The sequence below is a fragment of the Chanodichthys erythropterus genome, chromosome 4 (genome assembly GCF_024489055.1).
Source record: "Chanodichthys erythropterus isolate Z2021 chromosome 4, ASM2448905v1, whole genome shotgun sequence".
Taxonomy (NCBI): Eukaryota; Metazoa; Chordata; class Actinopteri; order Cypriniformes; family Xenocyprididae; genus Chanodichthys; species Chanodichthys erythropterus.
In genome coordinates, this window is record NC_090224.1 from 19,173,363 (window position 1) to 19,191,200 (window position 17,838).

General features: G+C 38.1%; 1 protein-coding gene across 2 annotated transcripts in view; it reads right to left on the minus strand.

The window, feature by feature from the left end:
- The window catches only part of LOC137018600 (kinesin-like protein KIF3C), a 32,593-nt gene extending 16,518 nt beyond the window's left edge, over positions 1-16,075 (minus strand). For both annotated transcript variants that reach the window (XM_067383284.1, XM_067383283.1), the window contains exons 1-3: positions 14,428-16,075; positions 2,974-3,075; positions 2,693-2,815 (exon numbers count right to left, since the gene is read on the minus strand). In XM_067383284.1, coding sequence (XP_067239385.1) covers positions 2,693-2,815; positions 2,974-3,075; positions 14,428-15,849 — 1,647 coding nt within the window. In that variant the 5' untranslated portion in view covers positions 15,850-16,075. The remainder of the gene's footprint in view (positions 1-2,692; positions 2,816-2,973; positions 3,076-14,427) is intronic.
- Positions 16,076-17,838: the final 1,763 nt, after the last annotated feature.

A 17,838-nucleotide genomic window follows, 5' to 3' on the forward strand; every position in this document is an offset into this window, starting at 1 on the left:
GGTGTTTTAATCTTGTTTATTCAGCTTCAGCGATAGTATGATGATAGTACTTCTGTGGGGCATATTTGGAGTTTCTGCACAAGAGCGCCCTCTGCCTTTCAGATGGAGCAGCATTTACTACTGCATTTAGCCGTGCTTCGATAAGCTGCGCATAAAAAATTGCAGCCTAGTGCGATTTAATTTCGATTAATCATGCAGCCCTAAACATCATCCATCCATCATCATAATCATCATCCATACATACATCCTTCCTCATCATATCTTCTTCATCATCCATCTACTGAATCTCATCAGCAGCTCTCATGCTATAACTGTGGTCAGTGATCCAGTCAGTGTTAGTGTCAGACGCCCAGTGTCACTCAGCAGGGGTTAAAGGTGAAGCTTAGGAGGGAAGCTTGTAAAGGTGAGGTCAGGTGCATGAACTACATCAGGTGCATCAGGTTCTGAACATCACAACAGTTATTCCATTACTGCTCAGAACCCAACAGGAAGTCATGAGTTCTGACAGGAAGTGGCGTGCAGATGGGAACGGTGGAGCTCAGTCCTGTCGTGCCTGTCTACTATTGAGAATGAATCTCATCAGAGATTCAGAAAGAGGGTTTTGGTGGTTAGCATGCCAGCGGTAGCCATGAAGATTAATGCAGGTTGACTTGAATTAGTTGCTGTGAAAGCGCTTCGTAGCGCTTTAATGCCAAGACTAGCGTTCAGCATTAGCCTCGTAGCCTCTGACAGTCAGCAACCGAGCAAGTGTAAAACAAACTAACCTTCTTGTACTGATAAAAGGTGTTTTATTTTCACAGGGAAGTGGGGTCAGGGGTGTTCCAGGGGTCAAATGTCAAAGGTCCAGAATTAAGGGGGAGCAAGAGGAACAGAGGAGTTAGGGAACTCAGTGCTGTTATATTTATACACTGTCACTCAATTCAGTGGTTGCTAAAGTCTCATTCAAATGAGTCATGATGTAAATTAGCGTTACTGTTAATGTTGGGATGGGCAAAGTTTGGGGTCCGTAAGATTTTTGAATGTTTTAGTTTCTTATGCTCACCAAGACTGCATTTATTTCATCAAAAATACAGTAAAAATGGAAAAACTGATCACATGATCTTTCAGAAATCATTCTAATATGCTGATTCACTGCTCAAACATTTATTTACAACCCAAAAGTTGGGATGTTTTTTAAATTTGAATAAAATGAAAACTAAAAGACTTCCAAATCACATGAGCCAATATTTTATTCACAATGGAACATAGATAACATAACAAATGTTTAAACTGAGAAATTTTATGCACAAAATGAGCTCATTTCTATTTTGATGCCTGCTACGGGGGCATGTTTACCATGGTGTAGCATTTCCTCTTCTTTTCAAAACAGTTTCAAGATGTCTGGGCATTGAGGTTATGAGTTTCTGGAGTTTTGGTGTTGGAATTTGGTCCCTTTCTTGCCTGATATTCCAGCTGCTGAAGAGTTTGTGGTTGTCTTTGATGTATTTTTTGTTTAATGTTGCTCTAAAACGTTTATATACCTTTCAGCATTCATAGTGCCTTCCAAAACATGCAAGCTGCCCATACCGTATGCACTTATGCACCCCCATACCATCAGAGATGCTGGCTTTTGAACTGAACGCTGATAACACGCTGGAAGGTCTCCCTCTTCTTTAGCCCAGAGGACACTGCGTCCGTGATTTCCAACAGAATGTCAAATTTGGACTCGTCTGACCGTTGAACACTTTTCCACTTTGAAACAGTTTATTTTAAATTAGCCTTGGCCCACAGGACACGACGGCGCTTCTGGACCATGTTCACACATGGCTTCCTTTTTGCATGATAGAGCTTTAGTTGGCATCTGCAGATGGCACGGCGGATTGTGTTTACGGATAGCGGTTTCTGGAAGTATTTCTGGGTCCATTTAGTAATGTCATTGACACAATCATGCCGATGAGTGATGCAGTGTCGTCTGAGGGCCCGAAGACCACGGGCATCCAATAAAGGTCTTCAGCCTTGTCCCTTACGCACAGTTTCTCAGAATCTTTTGATGATGTTATGCACTGTAGATGATGAGATTTGCAAAGCCTTTGCAATTTGGCGTTGAGGAAAATTGTTTTTAAAGTATTCCATAATCTTTTTACATGCTCTTTCACATCTCTGCCCATCTTTACTTCTGAGAGACTCTGCCTCTCTAAGACATCCCTTTTATAGCTAATCATGTTACAGATCCGATATCAATTAACTTAATTAGTTGCTAGATGTTCTCCCAGCTGAATCTTTTCAAAATCAAATTTGAAATAAGCTCATTTTGTGCATAAAACTGTGAAATTTCTCAGTTTACACATTTATGTTATCTATGTTCCATTGTGAATAAACTATTGGCTTTAAAAGAACAGCATTTATTTGAACTAGAAATCTTTTGTAACATTCTAAATGTCTTTACTGACACTTTTGGTCAATTAAATGCATCCTTGCTGAATAAAGTATTAATTTATTTTAAAAAAACTGACCCTGAAGCTTCATATAATATTAAACAATATATATATTATAATAATATATATATTGTTTAATATTGAGAACCACCGGTACCAAAAGAGGGACGTTCTCTTGATTAGCAACCTCTGAATGTGATGCCATCAGCATGTGAGCTTCAACATCTACACCACACTTCACCCCTGTTCAGCTGTGTGTTTGCGTGTGTGTATCTCACCTTTTTGAGTTTCTTGGTCTTTGCTTCCACTTCCTGCTGCAGTGAGGAGAACGTTTCTCTGAGTTCTAATGTTTCCTCGTCCTGATCCAACATCTGCTGTTGTATTTCTCTCTCTCTGCGTGTCTGATCACACACACACACAGATATACACACAGAGTCATGTGATGTAAACAAGCACGTATATAGATGCCATATAGATGCTAAAGGTGAAGTGTGTTGTTTTTCCACCACTAGTGGCAACAAATAGAAATGGAAACATTAAAATAGTGTGTGTTTGTTACCTGCTCGGCAATCTCTTGTCTTTTCTGTTCAATCATCTTCTGTTGCTCATTAGTGTGATCAATAATGTTCTTCCCACCAACCAGCAGCTTGCTCTCCATTGCCTAGCAACCAGAAGAAATGATCAACATCAGCAGCAGATCACATGTAAAGGTCACACACACTAATTAGAACATAGACTTCAATTGCTTTTAAAAAAAGCTCATTATTATAATTACTACAGACATACTCAAACCTGAAGAAATCATTTTGAGTTTTTAGAGTGATTTATTTTATCTCTATTTATAAACACTACTGTTCAAAAGTTTGGGGTCTGTACGATTTGAGTCTCTTCTGCTCACCAAAGCTGCATTTATTCGATCAAAAATACAGTAAAAATAGTGAAATATTATTACAATTTAAAACATCTGTGTGTCTACGTGAATATGTAGTAAATGTCATTTATTCCTGTGATCAAAGCTGAATTTTCAGCATCATTACTCCAGTCTTCAGTTTCACATGATCCTTCAGAAATCATTTTAATATGCTGATTTGTTGCTCAAGAAACATATATTTATATATTTCTGATTATTATCAAACAGTTGTGTGCTTCTTATGTTTGTGGATACCATGATACATTTCTTCCAGAATTCTATAATGAATAGAAAGTTCAAAAGAACAGCATTTATTTGAAATAGAAATATTTTATGACAATATAACTGTCTCTATTGTCACTTTTAATCAACTTAATGCATCCTTGCATAATAATTAAAATTATTATTTGTTTGAATAAAAAAATCTTATTGGCCCCCAAACATAAAATATTTTCAATTAAGTTAAAGAGGAACTTTGAACCAATGAGAAATCTCTGTGGGCGGAGCTACCCAGTGTAATGATGCGCAAATAGAATTTTGTTGCACCACAAACAATCACTTTCACTCAAGTTGTCTGAAATCACCAACTCTCATTGAAAACGGCCACAAATCTCTGTCAGTGTGAACGACCTTTTCGAATGCATGATGAAAATAACCTCCATGTCCTCCCCCACCCGACACACAGAGCTCTCTTTGTGGACAGCAGCAGCTCTCGGCTTTAGCGGCACACAAAGATTATTGTCAAAAGGCCACAACAGCGACAAGAACAAAGCCTGAGCCCAGAACTACAGCTGACCCGCACGGCCCATCAGACCAGCGCTCATAACATCCAAAACACCCTGTCAGAACACATCAGACATCACGGGACACGTCTCTCTGATTCACACACACAAAATAATACAATTCATTTCTCTCTCTGTCTGTGTGATCACGGGACTGGAACGGATGGAATGGGAGGAGACGAGGAGGAAGATGAATAGACAAATAACAGAGAGAAAAAATAACAGACATGGAAAGATGGAGAGAAAGTGCTTTTTGTCCCAAGGGATGAAACCAAAACCTTCCTGCATTAATGTACAGCCATACAAAGGGGTGGAGGCAATTCTAAACCTCATCAGCATGATCATGAATATTAATTAGGTGGTGTAACATTTGGTCCAGTGCTACTATCTGGTCTTAAAGCGGTTTTACATGGCCAACTACAATTTTCTTCGCAATGCAATGAGCAAAAACAATTAAAATACAAAACAAACCAAAGCAATTAAAATATATAAAAATTTAATTTACAAAAAAAATTTAAGAAATTGTGGTAAACCCTTTACACACTCAGATCTATATATATATATATATATATATATATATATATATATATATATATATATATATATATATATAGTTTTAGTTCTTAGTACTTTACTAATTTTTCTGGTTTTGTCATTTAAAAAAAATATTTTATTTAACTTTACTTTATTTCAGTTTTAGTAATGTTAGTACCAAACAATTAAAATATAATAAATTTTATTCACAAAATAATGAAAGAAATTAAAATAAAATTGTGCTAAAACCTTTATACACTCATGTCTGAAACTGAAGTAATTAATATTTTGAATTAGCTTTGTTAAAATATTTGACATTTTTATTTTAAGTCATTTAGTTTTTAAATTCATATTTAACTTTAATTTATTTATATTTCAGTTTTAGTAATGTTAGTACCAAAATAATTAAAATCTAATCAATTTAATTCACAAAGAATGAAAGAAATTTAAAGAAAATGGTGCTAAACCCTTTATACACCCCAAACTTTTGAATATTTTGAATTAGCTTTTTTAAATGTATTTTATTTTTTAAAAAAAATAATAATTATATTTAACTTTAATTTATTTTTATTTCAATTTTAGTAGTTAACTCAGTGCCAAAACAATTATAATATAATAAATATAATTCACAAAAAGAAATGAAAAAGTAATTTGAAATAAAATGGAACAAAACCCTTTACACATTTTTAGACTGCTTGTATATGGAATATACTATTACAGTATTGACTGAAAATAAGAAACAGTATAGAGAAAAAAAGAAACAGAGAGATGCCTTTTCCTGCCAGTTTAAAATAGACGTTGGCCTCAGGGGAACCGCCAGCATGACGCTCCGTCATCACACACACACACTCGTCTCAGCAGTGAAGATGCTCTCGTTTAACGGAGACCTTTCCATCCAGACCCCCACACTCCGTTCACCATGGCAACAGAGCTCAGGATGAGTCTGGGTCATTATGTATTCACACTGGAGAGGAAATCATTGGCCAGGAGCTTCAGATAGAAGCTCCGCCCGCCTGCACATAGACGCTGATGCATCAATATTTCAGCAAAGCATCCTGGGAGAAGGCCAATGACTGATGTTTACTGTCAGCACATACAGGCTATCTTCGGAATTGAATACTAGCCTACTGCATAGTATATATTATATAACGATAAACTGTGAAACAAGCGATGTTTAATTCAGCAAGTTGTGTTCGGTTATAATGGTTAAATGTACAAATGGCTGTTTGTGTAATTTATGTTAACATTTAGCAGTCTGATCAAGTAAGTCAAGAAGGACATTTTTCGTAGATCATCTGGAGATTCCATATTTACAAAAAACAGTATAAATCTGTGTTATTTAGTATTTATAGTAATACTTTGAATTATATTTTCAGTTTTTATTTTAATTTAAGTTTTTTTTTCTTAAAAGATATATTTAAAATATATTTTTTAAACTTTAATTTGTTTTTATGTACATTTTAGTAATACTATTTTAATGTAAACTTGCCAAAGTAACATTTCTTATTTTCATTTTTTTTTTTTTGTTTAAGTTTTTAATATTTATATTCTATTTTGTTTCAAGTTTATTTCAATTGACAAAAATTATTTTTAATAGTTCTGGTTAGAGCTGCACGATACTGGATAAATTAGGAATCATGTTTTTTTTTTTTTGTTTTTTTTTTTAAATAGAGATTTTCCCATGATTCTGAACAGACAACTAAAAAAATAAATGATTTAATAGAGGTTCTGGCAAATCATTAATAGCTACAGTCTGTCTAAAAATATTTAATTCATTTGAATTATTATTTTTTTTTATTTGGTTGAATGACTGATTCAATGACTCACTCATAAAGACTTCACTTGTTTCATTACTGGATGAATCAGCTTTTTTTATACAAACTCTTGAATAAATACATTCAATGACAAATACAGTCACTTGTCGCCACCTACTGGTGTAACAATGTAATCGATACAATTTTTATTTAAAGCATCAAGTTGCTTTCAAAAGGTGATTTACTCTTTTTTGTTCGCTACATCAGTGTTTATATCCAAACTATAAACTTTTATCCCAGTACTTATGTTATACTGTGATAACTACAGCTCTCTCTGATACAGCGGCAGATTTAAATGTTCACAGTGATCGGACTTGTTAAAGGTTTAATAGACATAGCCGAATCATTGTGATTTAGGAATAATATCTTGAGTGTTTGAATCGAGAGCAGAATCTCACAATTAATCGTTCACCTCTGATTTTGTGTTTTGTTATTTGAGTTATTAAAACACTGGTACTATATACTGTATAAATAGTTTGAGGACAGTAGAATGATACTATGCTACTCAAAATACAGCCACACACACACAAACAATCAATCCCAGAGGACACAGTATAATTAGGTTTCTTCCTGTCTGTCTGTCTCGCCCCCACATCCCTTCTTTAAATGACATTATAATTAAACTAGAAAACAGCTTTGTAAACAGACATTAAAGGCTAAAAGTGTGGGTAAAGCGGTTTAGTCCATTCCACAGGTAAAACAAGGACACGACCGCTGGGGATTCTCAATTAAAGCCTCGAGTAGCAGAATGAATCTGGGGCAAAAACTGAGTCATGAGCTATGTTTGGAATATAGCACCATATACAGTACTCATACTATGTGTGCAGCATGTATACTGTCCATAGTATGCAAATGTTCTGTATGCATAAAATGCATGCATTTTTGAATTAAACAATTTTCACTCGGAAATAATACATTTCACGAAAAATGACAAAGAAACGGCAAGCAACACATTGCGAAAACAATATTTAAGAAAATATAGCATGACTGCACAGTTAATGAAAAAAAAATCTAATAATGAAAAATGTCAATAACTAGACTAGGTAAACCCAGCCTGATCTGCCGGCGATTTGATTTCGCCCGGCAACTCAGTCTGAAACCCGTACATTCATTTCTGCTGCATCTGTTACACTTTTGCGGGAACCAATCCCCCGCCCCCGAGAACGCACAACAAAGGGGGCAGGGCCATGTTGGGCTGCTTTAGAGAAGAGGAAGAGTTGTTGTAGTAGAGTGTTGTTGTCATGCCGTCATTTTACGCTGGACTGCTTCAAAAAACAGGGTCAATTCAATGCTGGATTTGTACAAAAGATGAACATGACGGCACATGCTAGTGGATGAGTTGAATCAACTCCACAGAAACTACATAAATTTATCCACTGACCGTTCAGAAACGTCCAGTTTCATTCTAAAAGTTAAGTAACTTCTTCCTGAGTCTCTCCATCAGTGTCGACTCCGGTTTGAACAATGTAAGGCTGAACACCGTTACTGACAATCCTCATTTTGGCTGCGTGAGACTCTACAGTTTTGTTGTTGTTGAGTATCCGAAGCACGAGCTGTTAAAGCTCCGCCCACTTCTGGAAAGGGGGCCGGGAGCAGCAGCTCATTTGCATTTAAAGGGACACACACAAAAACGGCGTGTTTTTGCTCACACCCAAATAGAGGCAAATTTGACAAGCTATAATAAATGATCTGTGGGGGATTTTGAGCTGAAACTTCACAGACACATTCTGGGGACACCAGAGACTTATATTACACCTTGTGAAAGGGGAATTATAGGTCTCCTTTAAATGCCTAAAATAAGTTCAAGATATTTTCATGTTTTATTCTACAACATAAAATACACCAGTAATACCCTTACATGTGATTTTACTTGTCTTGTTAAAGGTGGTTGCTAACAAGTGTCTAAATGGGACTACAGAGGTTGTCAGGAACATTAAACATTATCAGCAGAACAGGAAAACTCATCTCACAAATCTGTATAATTGTGCTCTTGCAACCATTATAACTCGAACATTCGGTGAAAATTTTTTTAAACAAAGAGTTGTTGTTGTTGAAGCTTAGTGATGGTAATATTGAATTCATGTGACTGTGGTGTAGATCGTTTATAGCCTATGTTTAGCTTTTTACCTCAGGTGATTTTATTTAGGCTTTTGTTGGTCACAGAGCTTATTTTCTGCAATAATCCAAAAGCCAAATTGGGTTTTTGTCGAGGGAACCAGGGTGATGTGAACTCTCCGGTTGGCCTACAAATATATGTCATGACTGCACTCACTATACAGTGAGCAGTAAGCTTATATGGCATGAACACAGTCCTGTATGTGATGCAGTGATGTGCTTCCTGTGTTGCTGTTATTGTTTGAGATTGTGTGATGTGATTGGCTAACAGCCCAGAGAACAGGATGAGGTCGTGATGAGTCATCACCTGTCAGGAAATGACCCACCAATAATGATGGTTATTTATAACTGACCTCTCTTTCAATCTTAAATCACATTTTGCATCTGGCCACAACTTCAGCACACAACTCTGATATGAGAATGAAGAGCTGAACAGTATTAATTTTTCTAGCACCCTGCCTTTGACACATACACTCACAATAATGCACAAGAACACGTGAAGACGTGATGTCATGCATTCAGTCAGCACATGATGAATCAGATCACATGACTGCTTCAGACAACAAACAACAGTGTCTTCTGTAGAGCTTGAACCCGTTTCATTATGGATGAACTGAACGTTGAACGTTGGATTTTCTTATGTTTTTTATATTGTATTTTTATACTGTACAAACTGTATATTCTAACCCATAAACCTAAACACAACCCTCACAGAAAACTTTTTGCATTTTTACATTTTCAAAAGAATAATTTAGTATGATTTATTAGCTGTTTTCGTCATGGGGACCAAAACATTTAATTTTGTCCCCATAACACATATACACACACACATACACAAGCACACACACACACACACACACACACATATGATTACACATACACACACACTTGTATAAACGTGCACACGCACATACACATGCGTGCTTACACACATACACACGCAAGCACATACACATGCACACACTCTCACACACAAAAACGCACATACATACACACTCACACACATGTGCGAACATGCACACACACACACACACATACAATGTTAATAGGAATTAGATCTCCACTAGTACTAGCATGTTAAAGGGTCATGAAACACCCCTGTTTTACCCTGGTCGTTCACACCTCAAAGCTCAAAAAACTCTGTTAAAATGGGCGTGTAAAGCTCTGGAAAAGTGGGCGTGTAGAGGGGGGGAAGAGGGGAGAGAACAACCAATGAAGCACAGACATAGAACACACTCATTAGACACAATAATGAATATTAATATATAAGCACAGAGAAAATGACAACAAACTCCCAAGCACAAGGGAGAAATGCGAAAGAATATTTAATAGGGCTAATAATAGGCTACTTCGATTACGTTTACGAGCACTGCAGTCTCAAAATCAGTCTTTGGTCTATTAGAATAATCGTGTCGTTGCGTTCAGATAGGCTACACCACTGTATCAGTGTCCAGTTTATAATTCATTTGAAGAAGACTTGATGAAATATACATTAATGTTTGGTGCAGGAGAATGTGTGAATGCTAGTGTTGTTAAACAACGCGAAGCTCCGCGCTGAAACCGATCATATGCGCGCTCCGCCTGTATATCATAACAATTGTATTTTTCATGTGTTCGTATTCAAACCGGGTGTGTCTCATACGTTCTGAAAAGTGAAGCCACGGGCTCTTTGATCGCCCCCTGGAGGCTGGATGCAGTACAGGTCATAAACACCGCCCTCTCAATGCAGTCGAATGAGATTTTAAGTGAAAACTTAAAAATAAATTCTGCTTCAAATAAAACTTTCTGAAAGATGGTTTTGGTCATTTAAGGTAATTGTTATCACGCTGATATATATTCAATTGTTCGTTTTTGTGATGATTTAGATTTTAGCTAGCAATTTGATTCTATAAAAACGGGGCGTGTCGTCATGATTCAAAGTTGATTGACAGGTTGTCTGAGGACTGTCGGAGCTTCGAGGGGAGATTGAAGATGTATTAACTAACTGTTAATTTTCAATTTCTTTGTTATTTAACACCAACAAAATGAGTTGTTCAGCAGTAAACTGTACTAACCGACCTACAGGATCTGACGGATCACTGAACTTTTTTTCTGTAACATCAAATGTGGGCGTTATAAGCTAATTAATAAATGTTATTAGTTAAGATAACACACCTAATGTTAACCATGTCGGGAAAAAGCAGGTGATCGTTATCTGGCAGTTACTTATTATTTTTATGGGTATAAAATAATAATTAGCAGGACAAAACTAATGATAGCTTACTCTAATTACAGCAATCGATCTCCTGTAATGTTAGTTGAACTTGATTTAAAATGGCAGGACCGTTTCTGACGATTTAGAGTTGTTTCTAGTGGCATATTATATTGATTTTATCTACTGAATTTGCTGTTTCAAAAATATTATTGCTCTAGAAACAGAATAGCCTATTATTTTATAGGTAGACTTTTAAATTGTGTATAATTTTTATAGTCTATTTAAAATACATGAATGATGACGCAGTCGTCTGGGCGGAAGTTTGATATCGCGACTCCGCCTCCGGCTCAACTGACGATTCCTTCTGCGCATGCCCAGGCTCCAAACTTTTTTTTTTTTGACGTATTGCGTAACGTGTCAGCGCCCATTCATCAGCCCATTTTGGCTTCAGTTCAATACAATGGAAGGAAGCGACGTCGCGTCGTCCATCTTTTTTTACAGTCTATGATTCAAACTCCATGTCTGACCGCATCACAGGCAAAATACAAAACAAAACTCATGTGCTGCTGTGCTGAGGGAAACTCCGCTGTAATCCGATCTCATGCAAACATATTTTCCATTTGTGCTGCTAGATTACAGCAATACAATCCACATGCACACAAACTTCTGCTCTGGTCGCGTCGCAGGGAAATGCATTTTTGTTGTACCACTGAGGAAACAATTATACGACCCATGTCTCTGAATGACAAGAGGCAGAGGCGAGAGAAGTGATACTTCCTCATGCATAATACCGCAATTATAATCTTATGCATACTACAGCGCAGTGATTGGATTGAATGAGCTTTATGTCATGAATAAATGTAGAAACTGTTGGCGTCAGCATGTTCGACCAGCTCATACTTGGAGCCAACCAGCACTCCAGATCTTGCCGGAAGTACACAATGACGTCAGATTTTGTGACGTTGCTCCGACTTTGCTTTTCAAACCAGAAGACATAAATCGCTCTGAAAAATGCAAAAATAACTAATTTTAACTTTTAAATAAAATTCATGAGTACCTTTAGTGTTTTCAATGATGTGCAGCCTATACATATCTGTTCACAGCTTGACAAATGTGTTCTGGGGTTTCATGACCCTTTAACTGTAATCAATGCTTTTACGCCAAAGAGACTCTGCCTGGCTACTGTCTTTTGATTGGATTAATGATGACCGAGAAGAGCGAGAGCACATGATTGGTTGACCGCAGCAGGACATCGTCCACCATCAGCTGTGAACCCGTTTGGCTGTCTGTGATTGAATCTGCAACCTCAGGCTCAGACACACACAGCTGAGGCCCTCTAACCTGTTATTAACTGCACTTTTCTTTAACTTAGCAACATCAATGGGAATAAAAAACAAATGTGTGTGTGTTCAGCCAAGATATCAAATAATCATGCTCAGCATCCTCAGAAGATCAACAAACAGTTGCGTTGAAACACGCATGAGAGCGGAGTGGAGGAATTCTCTCTGTCGTCAAGGTTACGCTCTGATGTGACAGCACAGATCAAAGCACATGGAAACTCACATGGATTGTGTTCTCTGTTCTCCTCTCCGACACACAGAGTGTTTGTTGACCTCTTTTGGATTCAGTGCTGTCGTTTGATCGATAACCAGCACGACTGTGACTGATACGTCTGGTGCTCTGATTCTAACTTTTTGCAAGGGAAGATGAAATAGCCAAAGCACAATGTAGTTTACATCTATCTATCTATCTATCTATCTATCTATCTATCTATCTATCTATCTATCTATCTATCTATCTATCTATCTATCTATCTATCTGTCTATCTGTCTATCTATCTATCTATCTATCTATCTATCTATCTATCTATCTGTCTGTCATTCTTACAGTTTTTCTCAGTTGCTTTGGTGCATTTCTCACATCACTATTTACATTTGCACAACAGTTAATGCAGTTCTCAAAACAATTAGTACAAACTGCAAAACCTAGTTGATAACCTGCAAAAGCGTGTCACTTGCTCAAAATGGATAAGTCATTCCTCAAAAGCAAGTATTCATGTCAATGAAAGTGTCAGTGTCATCAAGATGAAAAGTCCTGACACCATTGTTTATGAACAAGATAGTCAAATGGCTTTGTCATGTTTTCATTATGACAGTTTACTCTGTCAATGTTTTCCAATGCAAAAAAGTCAGATCTTGGTGACACTACCTGAAAATGCTCAAGACAGCACTATATACTATTTGCACAGCCATTTGAAAAATACAGTAAAGTTACACATTACTGTATTTAGTGAGGTAACTGAGTACAGGACACTGAATATGTATGTTTCACATTTTTACTGCATATGCTCTTTACAATTCTAATTTGTTCACAGCATTGTGCAAAAGAAAAAATACACCCTTATTTGCAACAAACATAAACTCCCTTTGGGTAGAGCTGTGCACAACTGTAAACAATACTGCAGTACATATGGCCAATCTTTACTGTAACACTACTGTACACTACAATACACTAAATGTGTGATGCAGTAAAGCTGTACGTCTAAATGTAAAACGTACAGTGACAAGTTCTTGTCCCACTGCAAGCTTCATGTATGACACAATGACAGTAGTGCAGTGCAGATTGTTTAGTGCTGAATTACTGTCTATTTATACACACCTGTTCTCCCAACGAAATTTTTGAATAATTGAATTTACAGTGGTTCTCCCAACATTTGGCTGCACCCTTCGACCAGCCTCAGCCATTGTGAGGCCGTGATTGACAACATGATCCACAATTGTAGCCCTGATTTCATCAGGGATCTGCCTATTGGCCTCTTCTTCCTCTTCCCCTGCTTTGTCCCCTTCCCCTTCTTCCCTGCACCCTCACCCCTCTTCCATGAGGCTGACCTTCCATTTCTGTGTCACAGTATTGTAGAAATGGTACACACTATGTCCTGCTTGGTTCGTATATGCTTGTAAAGTGAGGGTTTATGGGATTCAGCTCTGACAGTGATTGTAGAGAAGTGGCTTATCATTGGTTGCAACTAATGCTTCACACACCCCTTCTTTTCAGTGAAAGTTGAGATTCACCTGAGAGAAATTGTTCAATTTAGGCGACATTTTCAGGAAAAAAAAAGATTTAAAAAAAATGTGTAAAATTTGCTTGACAGATTTTGACAACTAGTTCAACATTTTTGTATGTAATGACTCAAGCAATGAAATGAGGACTATTAGTTTTATATGGAATGACTATTCAGCATTCACAAGTATAGTTAATTTTGACTGACATGACATAAGAGAATGATAATGTTATAAAACAGCAGAGAGTTGTATGAAAGCAATTGACGCATGTCCAAAAGCATTTGCAATTTGTTCGAAGGAATGAGAAACTGCTACTATGATGTGCACAAATGACTAAATGTTGTGGAGGTTGAACTAACTGTTGTGCAAATGTAAATAGTGAATTGAGAAATGCACCAAAGCGACTGAGAAAAACTGTAAAACATTATTTCTACTTAGTTTGAGTGTAATATCTATTACTCATATCATCTATATTTACACACAACAGTATATATAAAGAACTTCTTGGTAAAATAATTCTTGCTAAACTCATACACACACATCAGTGATTATAAAGACAACACATTCGCTGATCACAGCACACAATCTTCAAACACACTGACCTTAAACTTGGCTGTGAGGAGATCTGTGGCCTCCTGCTCCTTCTTCAGATGTCTCATCATCCTCTCTTTCTCCTCCAGGAGTCTCTGTTTCTCCTCCGCCACCAAAGAATGGTCATCTCTGATAGCCTCCTTCTCCCTCTCCAGCTTCTCCTGCTGCTCCTTCATGTACTCCTGCGCCTCCTTCTCCATACTTTCCTCTCCGTCATCATCTTCAAAATCATCATCCTCTTCGACCTCTTCCTCGCCGCCTTCTCCAATCTTCCTCAGTCTCCTGCTCCTCCTCTTCCTCTTGGTGAGCATACCGCGTTTATCCAGCTGTGCTTTCAGCCGGGCGATCTCCTCCTGGAACTCCCTCAGGAGCGCGTCTTTGGGGTCTTCGTTGACACGTGGTTTGTTCTTGATGTTCTTGGCACGGTTGGCGTAACGCAGGGTGGTCAGGGTCTCCTCGTAATTGTAGGAGGCCGGTCCCAGCGTTGCCACCATGATGGTCTTCGCGTTCCCTCCCAGCGAGTCCTGCAGCAACCGCGTGAGTTTGGAGTCGCGGTACGGCACGTGAGAACTTCGCCCGTCCACCAGCGCAGAGATTACGTTTCCCAGAGCGGAGAGGGACAGGTTGATCTTGGTGGCCTCCTTCAGACGTTCACCCTGGACACCCGTCTTGGTCTGTCGCTCGCTGCCCGCCAGGTCCACCAGGTTGAGTTTGCCCACGCGGATGTGGTTCTGTCCGTCTGGCCCGAGCTGGCTGCACTCCACCGTGATGATGAAGATGGCGTGCGACCGTGAGCTGTGCTCGTTCATGTTGGTGAAGCCCACCGATCTGGTCTGGTTCCCCACGTTCATCACGTGCTCGATCTCCTTCACGTTCTTGGTGACGAAGGAGGAAAGATCTTTGATGTAGACTCCTGAGTCGGCGCTCTCCTTAAGCTCCAGCTTCTTGCTGTGGTCTTTGGTGAGCAGGTCACGGATCTCCTCCTGGTAGATCTCCAAATACGAGGCCCGGACCAGGTACTGCTGGTTCTGAGAGCGCGAGATGTGCGTGAATATGTGCTCGAATGAATTCGGGATGATGCCGCGGCGCTCGGGGTCCAGCCACTGCCCTTGCATGGTGTACGTCTTCCCGGTTCCCGTCTGTCCGTACGCGAAGATGGTGCCGTTAAAGCCGCGCAGAACCGAGTCGATGAGCGGCCGGACCGTCTCGTCGTACAGGTCGCTCTGTTTCGAGCACGCATCGTAAACCGCATCGAACGTGAAGGTCTTGAGAAGCTCTCCCGGACCCGCCTTGGGGTTCCGCAGAGCCACCTGGCCCAGTTTCACATCCATCTGCACGATATTCTCATAACCCGTCGATTCTTCTTTACGGTTGATCGGGCGACACCGAACCACCACCTTCACCGCCTCGCCGGTCTTTGATTTCATGGACATATTGACTCCGTGTGAGATGAATGGATAAGAAATGAGCGCAGTATTCCCGTTAAATCAGAAGGATGGTGGAAGATGGGAATGTCAGCATCAGCATCCCCCGGTTACCGAGCGCATAATGTCAGTCACGGAGCGAATCTCTGCGGTCTCCACAAATGAATAAAACATAAACGCGGTTCCGTCATGAACACGTATGGATGAAATCACAAGCTCAAAATATCTCACCGATTTCCAATGAAACACAAGATACAAAATACAAGCGCGTCTGTCAGAGAATCACACACATCAGCTGCGCTTCACTGCAGCCCTGCCCAAACACACACACACACACACACACACATACACACACACACACAGACACACACAATCATACACGCTCTCGTCAGGGTTGCCAGATCTCGCAAGAACCAAACAAGCAACCTTAAAATATGGGGATTTCAGGAATTGTGGCTCTGCTTTATTACAGAAACTTCATTTCTTATTTAAGATCTCCAAAGTGAAATTTGTTGCTAAACAATTGGGATTCTGAATTAGCTGTTCCAGTTCTATTAGCAGATTACTTTATTAAAGGATTAGTTCACTTCCGAATTAAAATTTCCTGATAATTTACTCACCCCCATGTCATCCAAGATGTTCATGTCTTTCTTTCGTCAGTCGAAAAGAAATTAAGGTTTTTGATGAAAACATTCCAGGATTATTCTCCATATAGTGGACTTCAACAGTTCCCAACAGGTTGAAGGTCCAAATGTCATTGCAGCTTCAAAGCGTTCTACACGATCCCAGATGAGGAATAAGTGTCTTATCTAGCTAAACGATCTGTCATTTTCTTAAAAAAAAAAAAAAAAAAATGTTATATATATATATATATATATATATATATATATATATATATATATATATATATATACTTATTAGCCACAAATGCTCATCTTTCACTGCTCTACGATGCAGCACGCATGACATAATCACGTTGGAAAGATCACGCGTCAAACTATAAACTATAAACTAACTGTAAACAATATAACAAATATATTAGCCTATATATATATATATATATATATATATATATATATATATATATATATATATATATATATATATATATAAACTGGTAAATCATTGGAAAGGTTTATAAAGGTTTAAAAAGGTTTATAAAGGATGAACATGGCAACGCTGTAACACACACGTTGGGTTTTCATGTTATATGGGGACTTTTCATAAACCTACCCATCACTGAAAACTGCATTTTAACATTTTCTGTCTATGTGAGCTACACTATGGATTGATTATCATTGCTTTGGCACAAAATGCATTCAATGACTACTTTTTTCAAATTACATGAATGCTTTTCTCACAAACACAACTAAAACTCTATGTTTCTACAGAACAGTCTGCAAATGCTTACATACTCTTTTCAAAACTGTTAAACTTAAGTTCAAAACCTAACATAATTTTTTTTTTTAAATGAATAAGACAGCAATTTGCTAAATTATCTATACTATGCAACATTGAAATGAATAAAGTTTCAGTGCATTTTGAATATGGAATTAACTGCTGTGGCAAGCTGGGGAAAAAGTGAAGTAATGAGAAAAAAGGAACTAGCGATTGTGAAAAAACTATAAAATCAGATTCCTTTTTTATGCCTAGTTTGTGCATCAATGACGCCATCTAGTGAATTTGCAATATATAATTTAATTTTCAACCACAAGAGGCTCGAAATTTAAATGTTCTTATCTTTTTTTAAAATTCATTTGTATAATACATTATTTTATGTTTATCAAGAGTCTCATCCCTATAGATCCCTATACCTATAGGATGTTTCAAGCACTAATAGGAGTCTCTTCTGAGCCTGACACTAGAATATGACCAGCTCTTTGTGCATGTAATCTATATCAGAGGGAAGCCAAAGCACTTAGTGAAACATCTTGGATGAAATCCACCCTGAATTGAAGAATGATGCTTGCTCTCAAGATGATGCTCTTAGCAGTATAT